We start from the raw sequence: 27,949 nt of genomic DNA on the forward strand, positions 1-27,949 counted from the left end.
GATTCCGGAGATGAGGGGGTTGACTTATGACGATAGGTTGATTAGGTTGGGCCTATACACATTGGAGTTCAGAAGAATGAGGTGATCTTAGTGTGTCCAGGTTGAAGTTCTGTTCCCCCTGTAAGATCCTCCTCCGAGATTGTCTTTTCTCAGCTCCAGCCAGGTGATTCTAAACACTCAGGTGGGAAAGACAAAAATCCACAGCAATGTGTTGAAAGACAGACTAATTTATGTGTCAATATCACAAATATTAAACTCCAGTACAGTTACAGGAGTTATTAACATCAGCGTTACAGGAGTTATAAACCCCAACTGTCAGAATGAACATGATTCAGTCCGGGATGTGATTACCAGCAGCAATGATGTGGAATCTATATGGGTAGAGCAGCAGAACACCAAAGGGAAAAAAACATTAGTGGGTGTTGTGTACAGATCTCCAAACAGTAGTAGTGATGTTGGGGAGGGCATCAAACAGGAAATTAGGGGTGCATGGAATAAAGGTGCAGCAGTTATAATGGGTGACTTTAATATGCACATAGATTGGGTTAACCAAACTGGAAGCATATACAGGGGAGGAGGATTTCCTGGACTGCATAAGGGATGGTTTTTCAGACCAATATGTCGAGGAACCAACTAGGGGGGAGGCCATCTTAGACTGGGTGTTGTGTAATGAGAGAGGATTAATTAGCAATCTCGTTGTGCAAGGCCCCTTGGGGAAGAGTGACCATAATATGGTGGAATTCTGCATTAGGATGGAGAATGAAACAGTTAAGTCAGAGACCATGGTCCAGAACTTAAAGAAGGCTAACTTTCAAGGTATGAGGCGTGAATTGGCTAGGATAGATTGGCAAATGATACTTAAGGGATTGACTGTGGTTGAGCAATGGCAGACATTTGGAGACCGCATGGATGAACTACAACAATTGTACATTCCTGTCTGGCGTAAAAATAAAAAAGGGAAGGTGGCTCAACCATGGCTATCAAGGGAAATCAGGGATAATATTAAAGCCAAGGAAGTGGCATACAAATTGGCCAGAAATAGCAGCGAACCCGGGGACTGGGAGAAATTTAGATCTCAGCAGAGGAGGACAAAGGGTTTGATTCGGGCAGGGAAAATGGAGTACGAGAAGAAGCTTGCAGAGAACATTAAGACGGATTGCAAAAGTTTCTATATATAGGTAAAGAGAAAAAGGTTAGTAAAGACAAACATAGGTCCCCTGCAGTCAGAATCAGGGGAAGTCATAACGGGGAACAAAGAAATGGCAGACCAATTGAACAAGTATTTTGGTTCGGTATTCACTAAGGAGGACACAAACAACCTTCCGGATATAAAAGGTGTCAGGGGGTCTAGTAAGGAGGAGGAACTGAGGGAAATCTTTATTAGTCAGGAAATTGTGTTGGGGAAATTGATAGGATTGAAGGCCGATAAATCCCCAGGGCCTGATGGACTGCATCCCAGAGTACTTAAGGAGGTGGCCTTGGAAATAGCGGATGTATTGACAGTCATTTTCCAACATTCCATTGACTCTGGATCAGTTCCTATGGCGTGGAGGGTAGCCAATGTAACCCCACTTTTTAAAAAAGGAGGGAGAGATAACAGGGAATTAGAGACCGGTCAGCCTGACATCGGTAGTGGGTAAAATGATGGAATCAATTATTAAGAATGTAATAGCAGTGCATTTGGAAAGAGGTGACATGATAGGTCCAAGTCAGCATGGATTTGTGAAAGGGAAATCATGCTCGACAAATCTTCTGGAATTTTTTGAGAATGTTTCCAGTAGAGTGGACGAGGGAGAACCAGTTGATGTGATATATTTGGACTTTCAGAAGGCTTTCGACAAGGTCCCACACAAGAGAATAATGTGCAAAGTTAAAGCACATGGGATTGGGGGTAGTGTGCTGACATGGATTGAGAACTGGTTGACAGACAGGAAGCAAAGAGTAGGAGTAAATGGGGACTTTTCAGAATGGCAGGCAGTGACTAGTGGGGTACCGCAAGGTTCTGTGCTGGGGCCCCAGCTGTTTACACTGTACATTAATGATTTAGACGAGGGGATTAAATGTAGTATCTCCAAATTTGCGGATGACACTAAGTTGGGTGGCAGTGTGAGCTGCGAGGAGGATGCTATGAGGCTGCAGAGCGACTTGGATAGGTTAGGTGAGTGGGCAAATGCATGGCAGATGAAGTATAATGTGGATAAATGAGAGGTTATCCACTTTGGTGGTAAAAAGAGAGAGACAGATTATTAGCTGAATGGTGACAGATTAGGAAAAGGGGAGGTGCAAAGAGACCTGGGTGTCCTGGGACATCAGTCATTGAAGGTTGGCATGCAGGTACTGCAGGCGGTTAAGAAAGCAAATGGCATGTTGGCCTTCATAGCGCGGGATTTGAGTACAGGGGCAGGGAGGTGTTGCTACAGTTGTACTGGGCCTTGGTGAGGCCATACCTGGAGTATTGTGTACAGTTTTGGTCTCCTAACCTGAGGAAGGACATTCTTGCTATTGAGGGAGTGCAGCGAAGGTTCACCAGACTGATTCCCGGGATGGCGGGACTGACGTATCAAGAAAGACTGGATCAACTGGGCTTGTATTCACTGGAGTTCAGAAGAATGAGAAGGGGCCTCATAGAAACGTTTAAAATTCTGACGGGGTTAGACAGGTTGGATGCAGGAAGAATGTTCCCAATGTTGGGGATGTCCAGAACGAGGGGACACAGTCTAAGGATAAGGGGTAAGCCATTTAGGACCGAGATGAGGAGGAACTTCTTCACCCAGAGAGTGGTAAACCTGTGGAATTCTCTATCACAGAAAGTTGTTGAGGCCAATTCACTAAATATATTCAAAAAGGAGTTAGATGAAGTCCTTACTACTCGGGGGATCAAGGGGTATGGCGAGAAAGCAGGAATGGGATACTGAATTTGCATGTTCAGCCATGAACTCATTGAATGGCGGTGCAGGCTAGAAGGGCCGAATGGCCTACTCCTGCTCCTATTTTCTATGTTTCTATGTTTCTAATAATAGCAGAATCCAACCCCTGCAGTCACTTGTGAACTCGCTGGTGGCTCAGCAGGTTGGATGAGGTCGTGAATCCCTTCCCACACTCGGAGCAGGTGAATGGCCTCTCCCCAGTGTGAATTCGCTGGTGTATCAGTAGTTCGGATAAGCAAGTGAATCTCTTTCCACATTCAGAGCAGGGGAATGGTCTCTCCACAGCGTGAACCCGCTGGTGGCTCAGCAAGTCGGATAACTGCGTGAATCCCTTCCCACACTCAGAACAGGTGAACGGCCTCTCGTGAACTCGCTGGTGTCTCAGCAGGTGGGATGACCGAGTGAATCCCTTCCCACATTCAGAGCAGCTGAACGGCCTCTCCCCAGTGTGAACTCGCTGGTGTCTCAGCAGGTGGTATGACAGAGTGAATCCCTTCCCACACTCAGAGCAGGTGAACGGCCTCTCCCCGGTGTGAAGTCGTTGGTGTCTCAGCAGATGCTCTTTGCTTTTAAAACTCTTCTCACAGTCCGAACATTTAAAAGGCCTCTGCCCAGTGTGAACTTGCTGGTGTATCAGGAGGTGCTGTTTGCTTTTAAAACTCTTCTCACAGTCAGAACATTTAAAAGGTCTCTCCCCAGTGTGAACTCGCTGGTGTGTCAGCAGATGGGATGACAGAGTGAATCCCTTCCCACAGTCGGAGCAGGTGAACTGCCTCTCCCCAGTGTGAACTCGCTGGTGTGTCCGCAGGTCGGATGACACAGTGAATCCCTTCCCACAGTCGGAGCAGGTGAACGGCCTCTCCCCAGTGTGAACTCGCTGGTGTGTCAGCAGGTGGGATGACTGAGTGAATCCCTTTCCACAGTCGGAGCAGGTGAACGGCCTCTCCCCAGTGTGACTTCGCCGATGTATTTCCAGCTGGGACGGGTAGTTGAAACATTTCCCACAGTCCCCACATTTAAATGGTTTCTCCCCAGTGTGACTGCACTTGTGTCTCTCCAGTTTGGACGATTGGCTGAAGCCTTGTCCACACACAGAGCATGTGTACCGTTTCTCCCCACTGTGAATGGTGCCTTCTGCTTCCATGGTCAAAAGCTGATGATATTCCAGTCCCGATGTAGCGAGTGACTGTCAGATCTTGAGGTGATGTTTGGTTTCAGCTTCCAGTCTACAAATCCTCCTCTTTTAACACCCTGTAAAGTGAATTTCAAACAGGAAAAAGGGAGTGTGAGAGAGAACCCACAAAAACACAAAGGCAGGTTGTGAAATTGAGCTTAATGAATCTGGTCTTTTGTGGGGTGGGCACTAGAAAAAAGTGACCATGAAAGCTGCCGGATTGTCATAAAAACACATCTGGGTCAGTACTGTCCTTCAGGGAAGGGAACCCACCTCCCTCGACAGGCCCACATGGAAAATTGTTGGTCCCACTGGGCCCAGAAGTACTGGGGGTGAAACCCAGCAGCTTCTCCCCCCTCTCCATCGAGCTCAAACTAATATAACAAACAGGCCCACACAGGAGGCCAGTGAGCGACTTCCACATCCAGCGCCCACCCTGACATAGAGCGGCTGGGATTTGCTGGGCCTGCTGTATAAACGCAAGTTGTTATTTTCCTGGTGTGGGGGAGGGGCTGCCCCCGGGGTTTGCTGGTGCCTGGCCCGGCGGCTCTGACTCAAGACCCGAGAGCTGCACTCGGTGTTGCCTGGAGCCTGAGAGCTGCACTCGGTGTTGCCCGGGGACCGAGAGCCGCACTCGGTGTTGCCCGGGGCCCCGAGAGCCGCACTCGGTGTTGCCCGGGGACTGAGAGCCGCACTCGGTGTTGCCCGGGGACTGAGAGCCGCACTCGGTGTTGCCCGGGGCCCGAGAGCCGCACTCGGTTTTGCCCGGGGCCCGAGAGCAGCACTCGTTGTTGCCCGGGGACCGAGAGCCGCACTCGGTGTTGCCTGGGGCCTGAGAGCCGCACTCGGTGTTGCCCGGGGCCCGAGAGCAGCACTCGTTGTTGCCCGGGGCCCCGAGAGCCACACTCGGTGTTGCCCGGGGACCGAGAGCCGCACTCGGTGTTGCCTGGGGCCTGAGAGCAGCACTCGTTGTTGCCCGGGGCCCGAGAGCCGCACTCGGTGTTGCCTTGGGCCTGAGAGCCGCACTCGGTGTTGCCCGGGGCCCGAGAGCAGCACTCGGTGTTGCCCGGGGCCCGAGAGCAGCATTCGTTGTTGCCCGGGGCCCGAGAGCCGCACTCGGTGTTGCCTGGGGCCTGAGAGCCGCACTCGGTGTTGCCCGGGGAATGAGAGCCGCACTCGGTGTTGCCCGGGGAATGAGAGGCACACTCGGTGTTGCCCGGGGACTGAGAGCCGCAATCGGTGTTGCCCGGGGACCGAGAGCCGCACTCGGTGTTGCCCGGGGAATGAGAGCCGCACTCGGTGTTGCCCGGGGAATGAGAGCCGCACTCGGTGTTGCCCGGGGAATGAGAGCCGCACTCGGTGTTGCCCGGGGAATGAGAGCCGCACTCGGTGTTGCCCGGGGAATGAGAGCCGCACTCGGTGTTGCCCGGGGAATGAGAGCCGCACTCGGTGTTGCCCGGGGAATGAGAGCCGCACTCGGTGTTGCCCGGGGAATGAGAGCCCCACTCGATGTTGCCCGGGGAATGAGAGCCGCACTCGGTGTTGCCCGGGGAATGAGAGCCGCACTCGATGTTGCCCGGGGAATGAGAGCCGCACTCGGTGTTGCCCGGGGAATGAGAGCCGCACTCGGTGTTGCCCGGGGACTGAGAGCCCCATTCGGTGTTGCCCGGGAACGAGAGCCACACTCGGTGTTGCCCGGGGACTGAGAGCCACACTCGGTGTTGCCCGGGGACTGAGAGCCACACTCGGTGTTGCCCGGGGACTGAGAGCCACACTCGGTGTTGCCCGGAGAATGAGAGCCACACTCGGTGTTGCCCGGGGAATGAGAGCCGCACTCGGTGTTGCCCGGGGACTGAGAGCCACACTCGGTGTTGCCCGGTGACTGAGAGCCACACTCGGTGTTGCCCGGGGACTGAGAGCCACACTCGGTGTTGCCCGGGGATTGAGAGCCACACTCGGTGTTGTCCGGGGAATGAGAGCCGCACTCGGTTAAAAAGTAGGCAGACAAAAAGCAGGAAACTATAGACCAGTTAGCCAAACATCTGTGGTTGGGAAAATGTTAAAGAGTTCATTCTTAAAGAAGCATTAGCACGACATTTGGAAAAGTATAATTCGGTCAGGCAGTCAGCATGGATTTATGAAGGGGAAGTTAAGTTTGACAAATTTGCTGCAATTCTTTGAGCATGTAACCAACAGGGTGGATAAAGTGGATATGGTGTATTTGGGCTTCCAGAAGGCATTTGACAAGGTGCCACATAAAAGATTACTGGACAAGATAAAAGTTCACGGGGTTGATGTTAATATATTAGCATGGATAGAGGATTGGCGAACTAACATAAAACGGAGAGTTGGGGTAAATGGTTCATTCTCGGGTTGGCAATCAATAACTAGTGGGGTGCCGCAGGGATCAGTGTTGGGACCCCAACTATTTACAATCTATATTAACGACTTGGAAGAAGGGACCGACTGTAACGTAGCCAAGTTTGCTAGCAATACAAAGATGGGAGGAAAAGCAATGTGTGAGCAGGACACAAATAATCTGCAAAAGGACACAGATAGGCTAAAGGAGTGGGCAATAATTTGGCAGATGGAGTATAATGTTGCAAAGTGTGAGGTCATGCACTATGGCAGAAAAAAAAAATCAAAGAGCAAGTTATTATTTAAATGGAGAATGATTGCAAAATGCTGCAGTGCAGTGGGACCTGGGGGTACTTGTGCATGAAACACAAAAGGTTAGTATGCAGGTACAGCAAGTGATCAGGAAGCCCAATGCAATCTTGGCCTTTATTGCAAAGAGGTTGGAATACAAAAGCAGGGAGGTCTTGCTACAGTTGTACAGGTTATTGATGAGGCCACACCTGGAATACTGCGTGCAGTTTTGGTTTCCATATTTACAAAAGGATATACTTGCTTTGGAGGAAGTTGAGAGAAGGTTCACTAGGTTGATTCCAGAGATGAAGGGTTGAGAAAAGGTTGAGGAGGTTGGGCCTCTACTCATTGAATTCAGAAGAATGAATGAAAGGTGATTTATCGAAATGTATAAGATTCTGAGGGGGCTTGACAAGGTGGATGCAGAGAGGATGTTTCCACTGATAGGGGAGACAAGAACTAGGGGGCATAATCTTAGAATAAGAGCCCCCCCATTTAAAACTGAGAGGAGGAGGAATTTCTTCTCAGAGGGTTGTAAATCAGTGCAATTCGCTGCCTCAGAGAGCTGTGGAAGCTGGGACATTGAATATAATTAAGACAGAGATAGACAGTGTCTTAACCGATAAGGGAATAAGGGGTTATGGGGAGCGGGCAGGTAAGTGAAGCTGAGTCCATGATCGGATCAGCCATGATCGTATTAAATGGCGCAGCAGGCTAGAGGGCTCATATGGCCTACTCCTGCTCATATTTCTTATGTTCTCATTTTCTTATATAGAGGGTGTCTGGTATGGAAGTGTGGATTTGACTCTACATCTCTGGTATGTCCGGGGTCGAGGAGGCCTATAAAGGCTCGTTGGAGGAGAAGTTCGGGCAGTTGAGCAGCGCGAGTCCGGGGTCGAGGAGGCCTATAAAGACTCGTCGGAGGAGGAGTTCGGGCAGTTGAGCACTGAGAGTCCGGGGTCGAGGGGACGGGAGTTCCGGGGTCGAGGAGGAGGAGTTCCGGGGTCAAGGAGGCGGGAGTTCCGGGGTCGAGGAGGCGGGAGTTCCGGGGTCGAGGAGGCTGGAGTTCCGGGGTCGAGGAGGCTGGAGTTCCGGGGTCGAAGAGGCTGGAGTTCCGGGGTCGAGGAGGCGGGAGTTCGGGGGTCGAGGAGGCGGGAGTTCCGGGGTCGAGGAGGAGGAGTTCCGGGGTCGAGGAGGAGGACTACTGGGGTCGAGGAGGAGGAGTTCCGGAGTCGAGGAGGCGGAAGTTCCGGGGTCGAGGGGCGAGAGTTCCGGGGTCGAGGAGTTGTTCCGGGGTCGAGGAGGAGGAGGAGTTCCGGGGTCGAGGAGGCGGGAGTTCGGGGGTCGAGGAGGAGGAGTTCCGGAGTCGATAGGGCGGGAGTTCCGGGGTCGAAGAGGAGGAGTTCCGGGGTCGAGGAGGAGGAGTTACGGGGTCGAGGAGGCGGGAGTTCCGGGGTCGAGGAGGCGGGAGTTCCGGGGTCGAGGAGGCGGGAGTTCCGGGGTCGAGGAGGTGGGAGTTCCGGGGTCGAGGAGGCGGGAGTTCCGGGGTCGAGGAGGAGGAGTTGCGGGGTCAAGGAGGCGGGAGTTGCGGGGTCGAGGAGGATGAGTTCCGGGGTCGAGGAGGAGGCGTTCCGGGGTCGAGGAGGAGTAGTTCCGGGGACGAGGAGGCGGGAGTTCCGGGGTCGAGGAGGCGGGAGTTCCGGGGTCGAGGAGGAGTTGTTCCGGGGTCGAGGAGGAGGAGGAGTTCCGGGGTCGAGGAGGCGGGAGTTCGGGGGTCGAGGAGGAGGAGTTCCGGAGTCGAGGAGGAGGAGTTCCGGGGTCGAGGAGGCTGGAGTTCCGGGGTCGAAGAGGCTGGAGTTCCGGGGTCGAGGAGGAGGAGTTCTGGGGTCGAGGAGGCGGGAGTTCGGGGGTCGAGGAGGCGGGAGTTCCGGGGTCGAGGGGCGGGAGTTCCGGGGTCGAGGGGCGGGAGTTCCGGGGTCGAGGAGGAGGAGGAGTTCCGGGGTCGAGGAGGCGGGAGTTCGGGGGTCGAGGAGGAGGAATTCCGGAGTCGAGAGGCCGGGAGTTCCGGGGTCGAGGAGGCGGGAGTTCCGGGGTCGAGGAGGCGGGAGTTCCGGGGTCGAGGAGGCGGGAGTTCCGGGGTCGAGGAGGAGGAGTTGCGGGGTCAAGGAGGCGGGAGTTGCGGGGTCGAGGAGGATGAGTTCCGGGGTCGAGGAGGCGGGAGTTCCGGGGTCGAGGAGGCGGGAGTTGCGGGGTCAAGGAGGCGGGAGTTGCGGGGTCGAGGAGGATGAGTTCCGGGGTCGAGGAGGAGGCGTTCCGGGGTCGAGGAGGAGTAGTTCCGGGGACGAGGAGGCGGGAGTTCCGGGGTCGAGGAGGAGTTGTTCCGGGGTCGAGGAGGAGGAGGAGTTCCGGGGTCGAGGAGGCGGGAGTTCGGGGGTCGAGGAGGAGGAGTTCCGGAGTCGAGGAGGAGGAGTTCCGGGGTCGAGGAGGCTGGAGTTCCGGGGTCGAGGAGGTGGGAGTTCCGGGGTCGAGGAGGCGGGAGTTCCGGGGTCGAGGAGGTGGGAGTTCCGGGGTCGAGGAGGCGGGAGTTCCGGGGTCGAGGAGGAGGAGTTGCGGGGTCGAGGAGGCGGGAGTTGCGGGGTCGAGGAGGATGAGTTCCGGGGTCGAGGAGGAGGCGTTCCGGGGTCGAGGAGGAGTAGTTCCGGGGACGAGGAGGCAGGAGTTCCGGGGTCGAGGAGGCGGGAGTTCCGGGGTCGAGGAGGAGTTGTTCCGGGGTCGAGGAGGAGGAGGAGTTCCGGGGTCGAGGAGGCGGGAGTTCGGGGGTCGAGGAGGAGGAGTTCCGGAGTCGAGGAGGAGGAGTTCCGGGGTCGAGGAGGCTGGAGTTCCGGGGTCGAAGAGGCTGGAGTTCCGGGGTCGAGGAGGAGGAGTTCTGGGGTCGAGGAGGCGGGAGTTCGGGGGTCGAGGAGGCGGGAGTTCCGGGGTCGAGGGGCGGGAGTTCCGGGGTCGAGGGGCGGGAGTTCCGGGGTCGAGGAGGAGGAGGAGTTCCGGGGTCGAGGAGGCGGGAGTTCGGGGGTCGAGGAGGAGGAATTCCGGAGTCGAGGAGGCGGGAGTTCCGGGGTCGAGGAGGCGGGAGTTCCGGGGTCGAGGAGGCGGGAGTTCCGGGGTCGAGGAGGAGGAGTTGCGGGGTCAAGGAGGCGGGAGTTGCGGGGTCGAGGAGGATGAGTTCCGGGGTCGAGGAGGCGGGAGTTCCGGGGTCGAGGAGGAGGAGTTGCGGGGTCAAGGAGGCGGGAGTTGCGGGGTCGAGGAGGATGAGTTCCGGGGTCGAGGAGGAGGCGTTCCGGGGTCGAGGAGGAGGCGTTCCGGGGACGAGGAGGCGGGAGTTCCGGGGTCGAGGAGGCGGGAGTTCCGGGGTCGAGGAGGAGTTGTTCCGGGGTCGAGGAGGAGGAGGAGTTCCGGGGTCGAGGAGGCGGGAGTTCGGGGGTCGAGGAGGAGGAGTTCCGGAGTCGAGGAGGAGGAGTTCCGGGGTCGAGGAGGCTGGAGTTCCGGGGTCGAGGAGGCTGGAGTTCCGGGGTCGAGGAGGAGGAGTTTTGGGGTCGAGGAGGCGGGAGTTCGGGGGTCGAGGAGGCGGGAGTTCCGGGGTCGAGGGGCGGGAGTTCCGGGGTCGAGGGGCGGGAGTTCCGGGGTCGAGGAGGAGGAGGAGTTCCGGGGTCGAGGAGGCGGGAGTTCGGGGGTCGAGGAGGAGGAATTCCGGAGTCGAGAGGCCGGGAGTTCCGGGGTCGAGGAGGAGGAGTTCCGGGGTCGAGGAGGAGGAGTTCCGAGGTCGAGGAGGAGGAGTTCCGAGGTCGAGGAGGCGGGAGTTCCGGGGTCGAGGAGGCGGGAGTTCCGGGGTCGAGGAGGCCGGAGTTCCGGGGTCGAGGAGGAGGAGTTGCGGGGTCAAGGAGGCGGGAGTTCCGGGGTCGAGGAGGATGAATTCCGGGCTCGAGGAGGCGGGAGTTCCGGGGTCGAGGAGGCGGGAGTTCCAGGGTCGAGGAGGCGGGAGTTCCAGGGTCGAGGAGGCGGGAGTTCCGGAGTCGAGGAGGAGGAGTTCCAGGGTCAAGGAGGTGGGGCTTGTGCAGCTGCAGCATGGAGGCAAAAAGAAGTAGAAAGAAATCGAAAGGTGACGTCACAGCCAAGCGGGTCAGTGATTGGCTGGTTATTGGTAGGTAGCTTTTCTTTTTCTTTTTCACATCAGGAAGCAACCTTTTAACATTGTTGTTGCCAGTTTAAGTGTAGCTAAGGGTTAAATCATGGCAGGAGTGCTCAGACACGTGTTATGATTCTCCTGTACTATGTGGGAACTCAGGGACACTTCCGGTGTCCCTGACAACTACGTGTGCAGGAAGTGTGTCCGCCTCCAGCTCCTGACGGACCGCATTGCGGCACTGGAGCTGTGGGTGGATTCACTTTGGAGCATCCATGATGCTGAGAATGACGTGAATAGCACGTTTAGTGATTTGGTCTTACCACAGGTAAAGGGTACACAGCCAGATAGGGAATGGGTGACCAACAGGAAGAGCAGTGCAAGGAAGGTAGTGCAGGGGTCTCCTGTGGTCATCACCCTGCAAAACAGATACACTGCTTTGGGTACTGTTGAGGGGGATGACTTATCAGGGGAGGGCAGCAGCAGCCAAGTTCATGGCATCATGGCTGGCTCTGCTGCACAGAAGGGCAGGAAAAGGAGTAGGAGAGCGATAGTGATAGGGGATTCCATTTTAAGGGGAATAGGTAGGCGTTTCTGCGGCCGCAACCAAGACTCCAGGATGGTATGTTACCTCATTGGTGCAAGGGTCAAGGATGTCTTGGAATGGGTGCAGGACATTCTGAAAAGGGAGGGTGAACAGCCAGTTGTCGTGGTGTAATAGGTACCAATGACATAGGTAAAAAACGGGATGAGGTCCTACGAAACGACTTTAGGGAGCCAGGAGTTAAATTTAAAAAGTAAGACCTCAAAAGTAATAATCTCAGGATTGCTACCAGTGCCTCGTGCTAGTCAGAGTAGGAATCGCAGGATAGCTCAGATGAATACGTGGCTTGAGGAGTGGTGCAGAAGGGAGGGATTCAAATTCCTCGGACATTGGAACCGGTTCTGGGGGAGGTGGGACCAGTACAAACCGGACGGTCTGCACCTGGGCAGGACCGGAACCAATGTTCTGGGGGGAGTGTTTGCTAGTGCTGTTGGGGAGGAGTTAAACCAATATGACAGGGAGATGGGAACCAAGGCAGGGAGACAGAGGGAAATAAAAAAGAGGCAGAGCAAAAGATAGAAAGGAGAATAGAAAATGTGGAGGGCAAAAAATAAAAAGGGCCACATTACAACAAAATTCTAAAGGGGCAAAGTGTGTTAAAAAGACAAGCCTGAAGGCTCTGTGCCTCAATGCGAGGAGTATTCGGAATAAGTTGGATGAATTAAATGCGCAGATAGCAGCTAACGGATATGATGTGATTGGCATCATGGAGACATGGCTCCAGGGTGACCAAGGCTGGGAACTCAACATCCAAGGATTTTCAGCATTTAGGAAGGATAGACAGAAAGGAAAAGGAGGCAGGGTGATGTTGCTGGTTAAAGAGGAAATCAATGCATTTGTAAGGAAGGACATTAGCCTGGATGATGTAGAATCGGTATGGGTGGAGTTAGCGAATTCCAAAGGAGAGAAAACGTGAGTGGGAGTTGTATAGACCACCAAATAATAGTAGTGAGGTTGGGGACAGCATCAAACAAGAAATAAAGGATGTGTGCAATAAAGGTACAGCAGTAATCATGGGTGACTTTAATCTACATATTGATTGGGCTAACCTATTGGTAGCAATGCGGTGGAAGAGGATTTCCTGGAATGTATTAGGGATGGTTTTCCAGACCAATATGTCGAGGAACCAACCAGGGAGCTGGCCATCCTACACTGGGTGATGTGTAATGAGAAGGGACTAATTAGCAATCTTGTTGTGCGAGGCCCCTTAGGGAAAAGTGACCATAATATGGTAGAATTCCTTATTAAGATGGAGCGTGACAAAGTTAATTCGGAAAATAGGGTCCTGAACATAAGGAAAGGTAACTTCGATGGTATGAGACGTGAATTGGCTAGAATAGACTGGCAAAGGAGACTTAAAGGGTTGACGGTGGATAAGCAATGGCAAACATTTAAAGATCACATGGATGAACTTCGACAATTGTACATCCCTATCTGGAGTTAAAATAAAACGGGGAAGGTGACTCAACCATGGCTAACAAGGGAAATTAAGGATAGTGTTAAAGCCAAGGAAGAGGCATATAAATTGGCTAGAAAAAGCAACAAACCTGACGACTGGGAGAAATTTAGAATTCAACCAAGGAGAACTAAGGGTTTAATTAAGAGGGGGAAAAACTGACTGCAAAAGCTTCTACAAATAAGTGAAGAGAAAAAGATTAGTAAAGACAAACATAGGTCTCTTGCAGTCAGATTCAGGTGAATTTATAATGAGGAACAAAGAAATGGCAGACCAATTGAACCAATTTTTCGGTTCTGTCTTCATGAAGGAAGATTCAAATAACCTTCCGAATGTACTTGGGGACAGTGGGTCTAGTGAGAAGGAGGAACTGAAGGATATCCTTATTAGGCGGGAAATTGTGTTAGGGAAATTGATGGGATTGAAGGCCGATAAATCCCCGGGGCCTGATAGTCTGCATCCCAGAGTACTTAAGGACGTGGCCCTAGAAATAGTGGATGCATTGGTGATCATTTTCCAACAGTCTATCGACCCTGGATCAGTTCCTATGGACTGGAGGGTAGCTAATCTAACACCACTTTTTAAAAAAGGAGGGAGAGAGAAAACGGGTCATTATAGACTGGTTAGCCTGACATCAGTAGTGGGGAAAATGTTGGAATCGATCATTAAGGATGAAATAGCAGCGCATTTGGAAAGCAGTGACAGGATCAGACCAAGTCAGCATGGATTTATGAAAGGGAAATCATGCTTGACGAATCTTCTGGAATTTTTTGAGGATGTAACTAGCAGAGTGGACAAGGGAGAATCAGTGGATGTGATGTATTTGGACTTTCAAGAGGCTTTTGACAAGGTCCCGCACAAGAGATTGTTGTGCAAAATCAAAGCGCATGGTATTGGGGGTAATGTACTGATGTGGATAGAGAACTGGTTGGCAGACAGGAAGCAGAGAGTCTGGATAAACGTGTCCTTTTCAGAATGGCAGGCAGTGACTAGTGGCGTGCCGCAGGGCTCAGTGCTGGGACCCCAGCTCTTTACAATATACATTAACGATTTACATGAAGGAATAGAGTGTAATATCTCCAAGTTTGCAGATGACACTAAACTGGGTGACGGTGTAAGCTTTGAGGAGGATGCTCAGAGGCTGCAGGGTGACTTGGACAGGTTAGGTGAGTGGGCAAATGCATGGCAGATGCAGTATAATGTGGTTAAATGTGAGGTTATTCATTTTGGGGGCAAAAACACCAAGGCAGAATATAATCTGAATGGCGGCAGATTAGGAAAAGGGGAGGTGCAATGAGACCTGGGTGTCATGGTTCATCAGTCACTGAAAGTGGGCACGCAGGTACAGCAGGTGGTAAAGAAGGCAAATGGTATGTTGGCCTTCATAGCTTAGGGATTTGAATTTAGGAGCAGGGAGGTCTTAATGCAGTTGTACAGGCCCGTAGTGAGGCCTCACCTGGAATATTGTGTTTAGTTTTGGTCTCCTAATCGGAGGAAGGATGTTCTTGCTATTGAGGGAGTGCAGCGAAGGTTCACCAGACTGATTCCAGGGATGGCTGGACTGTGATATGAGGATAGACTGGATCAACTGGGCCTTTATTCACTGAAGTTTAGGAGGATGAGAGGGGATCTCATAGAAACATATAAGATTCTGACGGGATTGGACAGGTTAGATGCAGGAAGAATGTTGCCGATGCTGGGGAAGTCCAGAACCAGGGGACATAGTCTTAGGATAAGGGGTAGGCCATTCAGGTCTGAGATGAGGAGAAACTTCTTCACTCAGAGATTGTTAAGCTGTGGACTTCCCAGCCGCAGAGAATTGTTGATGCCAGTTCATTGGATATATTCAAGAGGGAGTTAGATATGGCCCTTACGGTTAAGGTGATCAAGGGATATGGAGAGAAAGCAGGAAAGGGGTACTGAAGGAATGATCAGCCATGATCTTATTGAATGGTGGTGCAGGCTCGAATGGCCGAATGGCCTACTCCTGCACCGATTTTCTCTGTTTCTATGTGCATGAGGATTTTACTCTGTATGTTAGTTTCTGATATGAGAGCGTGGATTTTATCCTGTACCTGTCAATTTCTGGTAATTGCCTGTAGGTTTCATTCTGTATCAAAAAGGACTACATTACAACATAATTCTAAAAGGGCAGAGAGTGTTAAAAAAACAAACCTGAAGGCTCTGAGTCTCAAAGCGAGGAGCATTCGTAATAAGGTGGATGAATTAACTGCACAGATAGCTGTTAACGGATATGATGTAATTGGGATTACAGAGACATGGCTCCAGGGTAACCAAAGCTGGGAACTTAACCTCCAGTGGTATTCAATATTCAGAAGGACAGCCAGAAAGGTAAAGGAGGTGGGATAGTGTTAATGACTAAAGAGGAGGTTAATGCAATAGTAAGGAAGGACATTAGCTGGGATGATGTGGAATCTATATGGGTAGAGCTGCGAAACACCAAAGGGCAGAAAACGTTAGTTGGGGTTGTGTACAGACCACCAAACTGTAGTAGGGAGGTTGGGGATGGCATCAAACAGGAAATTAGGGACGCGTGCAATAAGGGTACAGCAGTTATCATGGGTGACTTTAGCCGATATATTGATTGGCTAACCAAAGTTGTTGCAATACTGTGGAGGAGGATTTCCTAGAGTGTACAAGGAATGGTTTTCGAGACCAATATGTCGAGGAACCAACTGGAGAGCAGGCCATCCTGGACTGTGTCCTGTGTAACGAGAGTGGATTAATTAGCAATCTGGTCATGCGTGGCCCCTTGGGGAAGAGTGACCATAATTTGATAGAATTCTTCATTTAGGTGGAGACCGACACAGTTAACTCAGAGACTAGGGTCCTGAACTTAAAGGAAACTTCGATGGTATGAGATGTGATTTGGCTCGGATAAACTGGCGAATGATACTTAAAGGTTTGACGGTGGATAGGCAATGGCAGACATTTAAAGATCACATGGATGCATTATAACTATTGTACATCCCTGTCTGGCATAAAAATAAAACCGGAAAGGTGGCTCAACCGTGGCTAACAAGGGAAATTAGGGACAGTGTTAAAGCCAAGGAAGCGGCATATAAATTGCCCTGAAAAAGCAGCAAACCTGAGGACTGGGAGAAATTTAGAATTCAGCAGAGGAGGACTAAGGGTGTAATTAGGAGGGGGAAAATAGAGTATGAGAGGAAGCTTGCAGGGAACATAAAAAACTGACTGCAAAAGCTTCTATAGATATGTGAAGAGAATAAGATTAGTGAAGTCTAATGTAGGCCCGTTGCAGTCAGAATCAGGTGAATTCATAATGTGGAACAAGGAAATGGCAGACCAATTGAACAAATACTTTGGTTCTGTCTTCACTAAGGAAGACACGAATAACCTCCCAAAAATACTAGGGGACCGAGGGTCTAGCGGGGAGGAGGAACTGAGGGAAATCCTCATTAGTCAGGAAATGGTGTTAGGGAAATTGATGAGACTGAAGGCCGATAAATCCCCAGGGCCTGATAGTCTGCATCCCAGAGAAGTTAAAAAAGTGGCCCGAGAAATAGTAGATGTATTGGTGGTCATTTTCCCAAATTCCATGGACTCTGGATCAGTACCTATGGATTGGAGGGTAGCTAATGTAACCCACTTTTTAAAAAAGGAGGGAGAGAAAACAGGCGGTTAGCCTGATATTGGTGGTGGGGAAAATGCTGGAATCAATTATTAAAGATGTAATAGCAGAGCATTTGGAAAGCAGTGACAGGATTGGTCCAAGTCAGCTTGGATTTATGAAAGGGAAATCATGCTTGACAAATCTTCTGGAGGTTTTTGAGGATGTAACTAGTAGAGTGGATAAGGGAGAACCAGTGGATGTGGTGTATTTGGACTTTCAAAAGGCTTTTGACAAGGTCCCACACAAGAGATTCGTTTGCAAAATTAAGGCACATGGTATTGGGGGTAATGTATTGACCTGGATAGAGAACTGGTTGACAGACAGGAAGCAAAGAGTGGGAATAAACAGGTCCTTTTCAGAATGGCAGGCAGTGACTACTGGCGTGCCGCAAGGTTCAGTGCTGGGATCTCAGTTATTTACAATATACATTAATGATTTAGACGAAGGAATTTAATGTAATAGCTCCAAGTTTGCAGATGACACTAAGCTGGGTGGCAGTGTGAGCTGTGAGGAGGATGCTAAGAGGCTGCAGGGTGACTTAGGCAGGTTAGGTGAATGGGCAATTGCATGGCAGATGCAGTATAATGTGGATAAATGTGAGGTTATCCACTTTGGTGGCAAAAACAGGAAGGCAGATTATTATCTGAATGGTGACAGGTTAGTAAAAGGGGAGGTGCAAAGAGACCTGGGTGTCATGGTACATCAGTCACTGAAGGTAGACATGCAGGTGCAGCAGGCAGTAAAGAAAGCAACTGGCATGCTGGTCTTCATAGTGAGGGGATTTGAGTGTAGGAGCAGGGAGGTTTTACTTCAGTTGTACAGGGCCTTGGTGAGACCACACCTTGAGTATTGTGTGCAGTTTTGCTCTCTTAATCTGAGCAAGGACGTGCTTGCTATTGAGGGAGTGCAGCGAAGTTTCACCAGACTAATTCCCGGGATGGCAGGACTGACATATGAAGAAAGACTGGATCAGCTAGGCTTACACTCACTGGAATTTAGAAGAATGAGAGGGGATCTCATAGAAATATATACAATTATGACGGGACAGGACAGGTTCAATGCAGGAAGAATGTTCCCGATGTTGGAGAAGTCCAGAACCAGGGGTCACAGTCTAAGGATAAGGGGTAAGCCATAACGGACTGAAATGAGGAGAAACTTTTTCACCTGTGGAATTCTCTATCACAGAAAGTTGTGGAGTCCAGTTCGTTGGATATATTCAAGAGTGAGTTCGATGTGGCCCTTCCAGCTAAGGGGATCAGTGGGTATGGAGAGAAAGCGGGAGTCGGGTACTGAAGTTGCATGGTCAGCCATGATTATATTGAATGGTGGTGCAGGCTCGAATGGCCTGCTCCTGCACCTATTTTCTATGTTTCTATGTATTTTTCCATTCCTGGTGTGAGAGTGTGTATTTTGCGCTGTATCTGTCCATCTGATTCTACTGCTCCATGTGGCTGTAAGATTCACAATGTTACTCTGCCACTTCGGATCACTGTGGGACTGACAGCTTATGCTGCCTGTGACAATAGGATTGAGGCCAGTTCTGTCTCTCTGTGGTCTGTGAGTGATAATCTACTTACTGTGTGTGAGAAGGAGCTGCTTGCACTGTTCCTTGTGTTCTGGGTGGAAGAAAGATCACATTTGTTCTGTCTGAAGAATTTTGCTCTGAGAATAATACGAGAACATTATTAGTTCTAAGATATGAATGCGGGGAGAATATGATGTATCTGAGGGATGACAATGTAGCTCTCGATCATCAGCAACATGGTTCTGGAGAACTCAGCTCACCGAAACAATATAACCCGTCTTTAAAATATCTTCTCCCACACTCCTCTCCTGGTGCCTGCAATAGATGCACTTTGTGAAACTCCCCACATCCTCACTGTCAGGCTGTGTTTCCACTGCTCACTGCCCAAGAACAACAGTCACGGTGAGATTGGAACTGAATCAGGAACATTCACCACTGATTTGGTGAAAGAAAGCAGCAATGATTTGAAAGAGCGAGGTGGTTTACTTTCTCTGTTACCTTACACTGTCCACACTAAGCCCGAGAATGGCCTCTCGCTTCCCCCACTCACATCATGTTCCAGAACTAGTTCCTGCTCCACTCTGCCTCTTACACACAGCCCCAGACGGAACTAAACCAGGAACGTTCACTACTGGTTTGGAGAGAGAAAGCAGCAGATTGTAAATAGCAGATTCTGACCATTCTATCTCCCTTACCCTGGACACACATTGTCTAGACACAGCCCGAGAATGGCCTCTCCCTTCCCCCACTCACTGAGACTGGTTCTTGCTCCACTCTGCCTCTTACACACAGCCCCCGACTCCCCCTGAACTTCCCCCGGACTCAATGCCGATCTCTGAGCCCATCTGCGGACATGCTCCAAAGCGCCGTGCTGCTGTAAGGAGGCTGCTGCTCGCTGCCTGACCACGGGGTCACAGTGTCTCCATTCCCGGCTGTTTCAAACCATCTTCGTCCACTCACTGAGTGAATGGCGATTACAGCAGTGCTGGGGGAGGGGAGGCACATGCGCTCTTCTGCTCACTGGGAATCGACACAGGGGGCGAGGCTGAACCGCGCATGCGCAGCTCTCTGCAATAATTCAGCCTGTAAAAATCAAAGTGCACTTTTCCCAATTTACTTTTATCAGAATCTGAGCAAAGGAACTGGGCCTGGGGGGAAAGGACAGAGAATAATTAAAGCTGGGAGCCTTGTCCCTTGGAATGCTCAATTTGGGATCATTCCGTGCAGGGTGTTTCTCTCCATGAGCCCATCTTCACAAAGCAATTCTGAAAAAACATCAGAGGGACGAGGGAGTCGGAGTGTTTGCTGGGACCGTGCAGGAGTTAATATCTGACAGAAACAATCTGAGATCAGTTTAATTACAGTAAAAGACTCGGTCACTGAGAGTAATACTGAAGTGGATAATCAAGGGGCTATAGTGAGGGAGGAACTTAATACAATCACTATTCATAATGAAGTAGTACTCAGAAAAATAATGGGACGAAAGGCAGACAAGTCACCTTGCCCTGATGGTTTACATCGTAGGGTCTTAAGAGAAGTGGCTGCAGAGATAGTGGACACATTAGTTGTAATCTACCAAAATTCCCTGGATTCTGGGGCGGTCCCAACAGATTGGAAAACCGAAAATGTAATGCCTCCATTTAAAAAAGGAGGCTGACAAAAAGCAGGTAACTATAGACCGGTTAGCCTAACATCTGTCATTGGGAAAATGCTGGAGTCCATTATGAAGGAAGCAGTAGTGGGACATTTGGAAAAGCATGATTCAATCAAGCAGAGTCAGTATGGCTTCATGAAAGGGAAATCATGTTTGACAAATTCGGTAGAGTTCTTTGAGGATATAATGAGTAGAATGGATAAGGCAGAACCAGTGGATGTGGTGTATTTGGATTTCCAGGAGGCATTTGATAAGGTGGCACATAAGAGGTTGCTGCACAAGATAAAAGCTCACTGGGTTGGGGGCAGTATATTAGCATGGATAGAGGATTGGTTAACTAACAGAAAATAGAGAGTCGGGATAAATGGATCTTTTTCTGGTTGGCAAATGGTGACTAGTTGGGTGCTGCAGGAATCGGTGCTAGGTCCTCAACTATTTACAATCTATATTAATGACTTGGAGAAAAGGACCGAGTGTAATATAGCCAAGTTTGCTGATGATACAAAGATGGGTGAGAAAGCAAATTGAGGACACAAAAAATCTGCAAAGGGATATAGACAGGCTGAATGAGTGGGCAAACATTTGTCAGATGTAGTATAATATGGGAAAATGTGAGGTTATCCACTTTGGCAGAAATAATAGAAAAGCAAATTATAATTTAAATGGAGAAAAATTGCAAGTGCTGCAGGACAGAGAGACCTGAGTGTCTTTGTGCATAAAACATTAAAAGTTAGCATGCAGGCACAGCAAATAATCAGGAAGGTAAATGGAATGTTGGCCTTTATTGCAAGGGGGAGAGAGTATAAAAGCAGAGAAGTCCTGCTACAACTATACAGGGTATTGGTGAGACCACACCTGGCGTACTGCATGCACTTTTGGTCTGCGTATTTAAGGAAGGATATACTTGCATTGGAGGCTGTTAAGAGATTGATTCCGGCGATGAGAGGTTGTCTGATGAGGATATGTTGAGAAGGTTGCGCTGATACACTTAGGAGTTCAAAAGAATGAAAGGTGATCTTATTGAAACATATGATAACAAGGGGACTCGACAAGGTGGATCCAGAGAGGATATTGCCACTCATTGGGTAACCTAAAACTAGGGTGCATCGTCTCAGAATAAGGGGTCACCCATTTAAAACGGAGATGAGGAGAAATTTCTTCTCTCAGAGGGTTGTAAATCTGTGGAATTATCTGCCCGAGAGCTGTGGAGGCTGGGTCATTGAATGTATTTAAGGCAGAGATAGACAGATTTTTGCGCGATAAGGAATTAAAGGGTTATGGGGAGCGGGCAGAGAAGTGAAGGTGAATCCATGATCAGATCACATGATCTTATTGAATGGCAGAGTAGGATCCAAGAACCAAATGATCCACTCCTGCTCCTATTTCTTATGTTATTATGTTCTTATGAGATAATAACCCTGGGACTTTACATGGGGATTCTAACCCTGGGACTATACATGGGGATTCTAACCCTGGGAGTAAACAGCTCTGGGGCTTTCCTGTTACAATTGTCTGGGATGTAACCAGAAGCTTAGCACTGAGCAGCGCCTTTTGGAGATGGTGAGAAATCCGAGGTATCGAGAATAAAGTAACTCAGCTGTTACTTTACGAAGATGGCCGCGCATGCGATTTGCTGCTCACTGAACATAGATGGCGGAGAACTGATCCTGTCTTCCTGTACAAAGATGGCCGCCGTTACCCTGGGCCTGTGACCGGGAGAAAGCCTCGAGGCTGCAGTCGCCAATATTCCGGTTATTATTCCGGGCTTCCGGCGGGCACCAGTTGTTTATGAAGCCTCCCCGGCTACCCGCTGGTCCATTACTCACCTCCGCCCCGCTGAAAAAGAACTATTTTGCGGAGCACATTTCACCACAACCGCTCCGCCATTCCACGCACCGCGCATGCTCCAAATACAGCCAGGTCTCGCGCGTGCGCACTGGGCCCCTGTTGTCTGGGGTCGGCACGTTCTCCTTCGCGGGGAATGCTGGTTAAATCCCAAAGACCACTTTAGTGAATGGGACAGGATTTACTGGGCCCCCATTGGGCGCTGAATCATGTTCATTCTGGCACTTCGACCTTGTTGCTGCTGCTCTGAATAACCCTATACCTGAGCTGGAGATTAATGTTCTGCATAAATATTGTTTCAAACATCATGTGTCGAATATTTCATTTCTCCATAATAAAAGGAGACTAATTAATGTTCCCTTCCCTTCCATTTTGGGCCTTTTCTTACTATAGATTATTTCACTTCTCACCCAGTTCACCTTTTACCACATCAAATCCCAAGTTTGTGTATACGGCTTGTGGGTGTCATGGACTGAACCAGCGTGTCTCACTTTACACTCATTTGAACTTCTGTTAAACCAACCCTTAAAATAACTGTCTTGCTTAAGACTGGAAGTCTGTTATTTTCTGTATTGTTTAACGATTTTTGAAAGCGTTTAATCGATCTCCACACATACTGCATGTGATCAACTTTGAAATATTCTGATTTTATAACTGCCTTGGCTAATTTTGATGGGTTAGTTGATTACATTAACTTATTACTAACATACCTTGCAGTAACTTTTGCATCAAAATAATTGTTTAAATTATTTCTTTATCAGGTCTTCAGCTTCCCCACTGATCGCTGTTTACTCTTGTGGGAGAATCTAGAACGAGGTGGCACAGTCTGAGCGTAAGGGGTTTCCCATTTAAAATGGAAATGAGGAGGAATTTCTTCTCTCAGAGGGTCGTGAATCTTTGAAATTCTCTGCCCCAGAGAGCAAAGGAGGCTGGATCATTGAATATACTTAAGTTGCAGACAGACTGCTTTTTAAAGATAGGGAAGTCAAGGGTTATAGCGAGAGGGTAGGGAAGTGGAATTGAGGCCAAGATCATATCAGCCATGATTTATTGAATGGTGGAGTGGACTCAAGGGGCCAGATGGCCTACTTCTGCTCCTATTTCTTATGTCCTTGGCCTTGGTTAGGGGCTGGGTTTAGATGTAGGTTTAAGGGTTAGTGGGTGTAGTTTGTGATTATTTGATAGGATTGGGATTGGTGATTGGGATAGTCAATAGGATATTCAGTTTAGGATATAGTGATTAAATTAGAAAGCACGATTGGCAATATAAGTGTCACTGGACGTGCCGTTTTCCATTTCATGATTTTAACCTCACACAGACAAGTCACAATATAACCTCACAATGTGTTCATTCAAGGAATCTTCCTTCATGAGCAAGGCTCAATTCCTCCCTTCTTTCACATCTCTACATTTCTCACAGAAAAATAAATTAGTGAGATTAGATTTGGGGATTTTGGGACAATAACAGATGGATACAGTTGTTGTGCTGGTTACATCTAATCATCAGCCTGCCTGAAAAGGGCTTCTGACAATAATCTGTCACCAGGCCCCACCAGTCTCCATTTGATTCCTCCATCATATCTTCATTCATTACCCATCTTTCGCCCTAACTAGAGCTGCTTTCACCTGCATGACCACTCCTCATACTGAGGCTCTCTAATTCCCGAGCAGAGCACAAATGCCAGCAGGGACTGGTTAGTCCGAAAGGTCCATTTCTGTGCCATATATTCTATGTAATGTTGTAGTCTCAGTGTAAGTGGACCCTGGATTTGATGTCACGATATTAGTAAATCCTCAATTTGGTGTCACAATGTAATTTATCCTGGATTTGATGTCTCATTTAAATCATCCCTGGATTTGGTGTCAAAAGCAACTCGTCACTGGGACTGAGGGCAAACCCACAGCTGGGTTACACACTGTCTGATGTCACTGGGCCCCCGGATGATACACTGTCTGATCTCACTGGGCCCCCGGGTTACACACTGATCTTACTGGGTGCCCGGTTACACACACTTTGATCTCACTGGGCCCATCCTCCCTGGGTTACACACTGTGTGATCTCACTGGGCCACCGGGTTACACACTGTCTGATCTAACTGGGCCCCCAGGTTACACACTGTCTTATCTCACTGAGCCCCCGGGTTACACACTGTCTGATTTCACTGGGACCATCCTCCCCGGGTTACATACTGTCTGATCTCACTGAGCCCACCCCCGGGTTACACACTGTCTGATCTCACTGGGCCCCCGGGTTACACACTGTCAGATCTCACTGGGATCCCGGGTTACACAGTGTCTGATCTAACTGGGCCCCCAGGTTACACACTGTCTTATCTCACTGAGCCCCCGGGTTACACCCTGTCTGATTTCACTGGGACTATCCTCCCCGGGTTACATACTGTCTGATCTCACTGAGCCCACCCCCGGGTTACACACTGTCTGATCTCACTGGGCCCCTGGGTTACATACTGTCTCATCGCACTGGGCCCCCGGGTTTCACAATGATCTCACTGGGCCCCTGGTTACACACTCCCTGATCTCACTGGGCCCATTCTCCCCGGGTTATGCACTGTGTGACCCCACTGAGCCAGCCCCACACCGATACCCCACTGACCCAGCCACACACCGATACCCCACTGACCTGTCCCCACACTGATACCCCACTGACCCAACCCTACACCGATAGCCCACTGACCCAGCACCACACCAATACCCCACTGACCCAGGCCTCACAACGATACCCCACTGATCCGGCCCAACACCAATGCCCAACTGACCCAGCCCCACACCGATGCTCCACTGACCCAGCCCCACACCCCCATTGACCCAGCCCCACGCTGATACCCCACTGACCCAGGCCCACACCGATACCCCACTGACTCGGCCCAACACCGATACCCCACTAACCAGGCCCCACACTGAATCCCCCCTGACACAGCCCCACACCCCACTGACCCGGCCCACACCAATACTCCACTGACTCAGCTCAACACCGATACACCACAGACCCAGCCCCACACCGATACCCCACTGACCCAGCCCCACACCGATACCGCACTGACCCAGCTCCACACCGATACCCCACTAACCCAGCCTCACACCGATACCGCACTGACCCAGCTCGACACCGATACCCCACTGACCCAGCCTCACACCGATACATCACTAACACGGCCCACACCGATATCCCACTGACCCAGGCCCACACCGATACCCCACTGACCCAGACCCACACCAATACCCCACTGACCCAGCACCACACCGATACCCCACTGACCCAGCCTCACACCGATACCGCACTGACCCAGCACCACACCGATACCCCACTGACCCAGCCTCACACCGATACATCACTAACATGGCCCACACCGGCACCCCACTGCTCCAGCTCACTGATACCCCACTGACCCAGCCCCACATCGATACCGCACTGACCCAGCCCCACACCGATACCCCATTGACCCGGCCCCACACCGATACTCCACTGACCCAGCCCCACACCGATACCCCACTGACCCAGCCCCACACCGATACCCCACTGACCCGGCCCCACACCGATACCCCACTGACCCAGCCTCACACCGATACCGCACTGACCCGGCCCACACCGATACCCCACTGACCCAGCCCCACACCGATACCCCACTGACCCAGCCCTACACCGATACCGCACTGACCCGGCCCACACCGATACCCCACTGGCCCAGCCTCACACCGATACCCCACTGACCCAGCCCCACACTGATACCCCACTGACCCAGCCCCACACCGATACCCCACTGACCCAGCCCCACACCGATACCACACTGACCGAGCCCCACACCGATACCCCACTGACCCAGCCCCACACTGATACCCCACTGACCCAGCCCCACACCACAACCTCAGTAATGGTGAGTGTGTTTCCACTCCAAGTTTAATATCTGCAGTGTGAAGTTTGATGTGCGACAAGGGACGAGGGCAGCAGTAAGTGTGACGCTTACAGAAAATGAGCATTATCAATAAGAGTGTGAGTTCATTACAAATGGATCTTGATGGTTTTGCTGATCCTTTGACGGGTGGACTGGAAAGTATTCTCCCTGCGTTTGTTGAAACAGGCGAGAATGGCAAGCAGACATGGGTGAACGTTCATTACAACACTCCCAGTGCTGGAATACTGAACAAAATTGGAACAATATTCTCCATTAGAAATGAAATGAAACAGACGTCATCGATATAAGACAAATGTTATTAAACCATCACAATAGGAAATCTGCTGAATTATTTGTTTCCATAAAACCTGCTGGGTTATAATAATTTTCTGATTCAGCAGAAATTGTATAAAATGTACCCCCTGTATCCAGAAGGTGATGCTGCCAATGGACGTCTGGATATACAGATAGGAATTTACAGTGAATGAGGGAGAGTTCTGGTAATTGAGGGAAGGGTTGAGTGTGCTGGGGCAACAGGTAATGCAAGGCGTGAGACTAATTATCTAAATGCGTTAGTCGGTTTGTTTTAGAATTCTGTGTGAGCGTATTGAACTTCCTGCATTGTAGTCATGTTATGGAGATATATTTCTGGCACTGACGCGTTCTGCTACCTCTCCCCACTCACGGGTGGCCTGGGTATATTTATCGCCACCTGAAAGACAGAAGTCATCCCTATTCCTGGAGACTACCTCCTGTAAAACCACGAATCAATGTCCGGAAACTGGCGGCCTTTGCAGGGTTTGCTGTGCTGACCATTGGCCACAAACCTCACTTACAGTTGCCGACAGCCAAAGCGCTCCTCCACTTTGAGCTGCAGGTTGCCATGATTTGGCGCCAGCAATGGTGACATTGACAGCTATCATTCTGCGAGGGGGCAACGCACAGCGCAAGTGGTGCTGACAACCCGCTTATTTTATTTAAATTAAAAGGATCGGCGCATTGAGGCTTTGCTTGCGGCCACGTGATTTTGTACATGTCCAAAGGGCGGTGCCCATTCTACACACAAAGCAATCTCTGCCCCATTAACATTTCTGTCAAAAACAGGGCACACTCCTGCTCCTATTTGTTATGTTTAATAAATCTCCGCTTCACACTTACCGGTTCCTGCCGCCTGATCACCTTCCCTAGGAGCAGGTTCTTGAATCTGACTTTGTTTGTTTAATGGATTCTCCATCTCTATTAATTTGTTATCTGCAAAACGTTTCATTCCAGGTGATAGCAGAATGCGAAGTCCCTCATCACAGGTACATTTCCAGTAATTATCTTCCGCACCCTCTCCAAGGCCTGGACATCCTTCCTAAAGTGTGGTGCCCGGAATTGAACACAACACGCCAGCTGAGGCCTAACCTGTGTTTGTAAAGATTTGAAATAATCTTCTTGATGTTTTACTCTATTAATAAAGCCAAAGACGCAACACACATTTTTTTAACAGGCTTCTCAAATTGTCCTGCCACCGTAAATGATGTGCCTACATACACACCCAGACATCTCAGTTCCTGCATCCGCGCTTTAAATTGGGCCATTTAGTGCACATTGCCTGTCCTCATTCTACCTGCCAAAATGCATCACTTCACACTTCTCTGCGTCTGCCCATTTCACCAGTCTGTCTATGTCCTCCTCAAGTCTGGTACCGTACTCCTCATTGTTTTGTTTCATCTGCAAACTGTCAAATTATGCCCAGTATACCCAAGTCTAGGTCATTAATATACATCAAAAAGGGCAGTCTCAATACTGACCTTTGGGGAACACCAGTGTATACTTCCCTTTAGTGTGAAAAAACAGCCGTTCCCCATTACTTTCTGACTTCTGTCCCTTAACCAATGTTCTATCCATCTATCCCTTTAATCCCAGGGCTTTAATTTTGCTCACAAGTCTATAATGTGGTGCATTGTCTAAAGCCTTTTGAAAATCCATGTACACAGCATCAACCGCACAACCCTCATCTACTCTCTACATTACTTCAAAGAACTTACTCAAGTTAGTCAAATATAATTTGCCTTCCACAAATCCACTGACTTTTTAATTAGCCCATACTTTTCCAAATGCCAATTAATTTTGTCCCAAAGTTTCCCACCACCGGCATTAGGCTAACTGGCCTGCACTTGCCGGGTTTGTCACTCTCCCCTTTTTAACATTTACAATCCTCCAGTCCTCTGCCACCACCCCATATCCAAGTAAGATTGGAAGATTGAGGCCAAAGCCTCCGCAATTTCCACGTTCACTTACCCCATGAACCTAGGATTCATCCCATCCGGTCTGGGTGACTGTTCTTCTTTGAGGACTGCCAACCTTTTAACTACCTCCTCTTTATC

At 50.2% G+C, this 27,949-nt stretch overlaps 1 protein-coding gene across 3 annotated transcripts; it reads right to left on the reverse strand.

Annotated features, from left to right (window-relative positions):
• Positions 1-88: 88 nt before the first annotated feature.
• On the reverse strand, positions 89-27,949 carry LOC139248311 (zinc finger protein ZFP2-like). Of its 3 annotated transcripts, XM_070872097.1 has the most exons (4): positions 27,864-27,949; positions 26,736-26,984; positions 18,220-18,304; positions 89-4,178 (listed from the first exon to the last, which is right to left on the reverse strand). In XM_070872097.1, the coding sequence occupies exon 4, from the start codon at positions 4,069-4,071 to the stop codon at positions 3,040-3,042; it is 1,032 nt and encodes a 343-aa protein (XP_070728198.1). In that variant the 5' UTR covers positions 4,072-4,178; positions 18,220-18,304; positions 26,736-26,984; positions 27,864-27,949; the 3' UTR covers positions 89-3,039. The 3 variants fall into 3 exon arrangements, with proteins under 3 accessions (XP_070728198.1, XP_070728197.1, XP_070728199.1); XM_070872096.1 differs by lacking the exons at positions 26,736-26,984; positions 27,864-27,949 and adding an exon at positions 21,648-21,730; XM_070872098.1 differs by lacking the exons at positions 18,220-18,304; positions 26,736-26,984; positions 27,864-27,949 and adding an exon at positions 18,428-18,499.

The sequence above is a fragment of the Pristiophorus japonicus genome, unplaced genomic scaffold, assembly GCF_044704955.1.
Source record: "Pristiophorus japonicus isolate sPriJap1 unplaced genomic scaffold, sPriJap1.hap1 HAP1_SCAFFOLD_29, whole genome shotgun sequence".
NCBI lineage: Eukaryota > Metazoa > Chordata > Chondrichthyes > Pristiophoridae > Pristiophorus > Pristiophorus japonicus.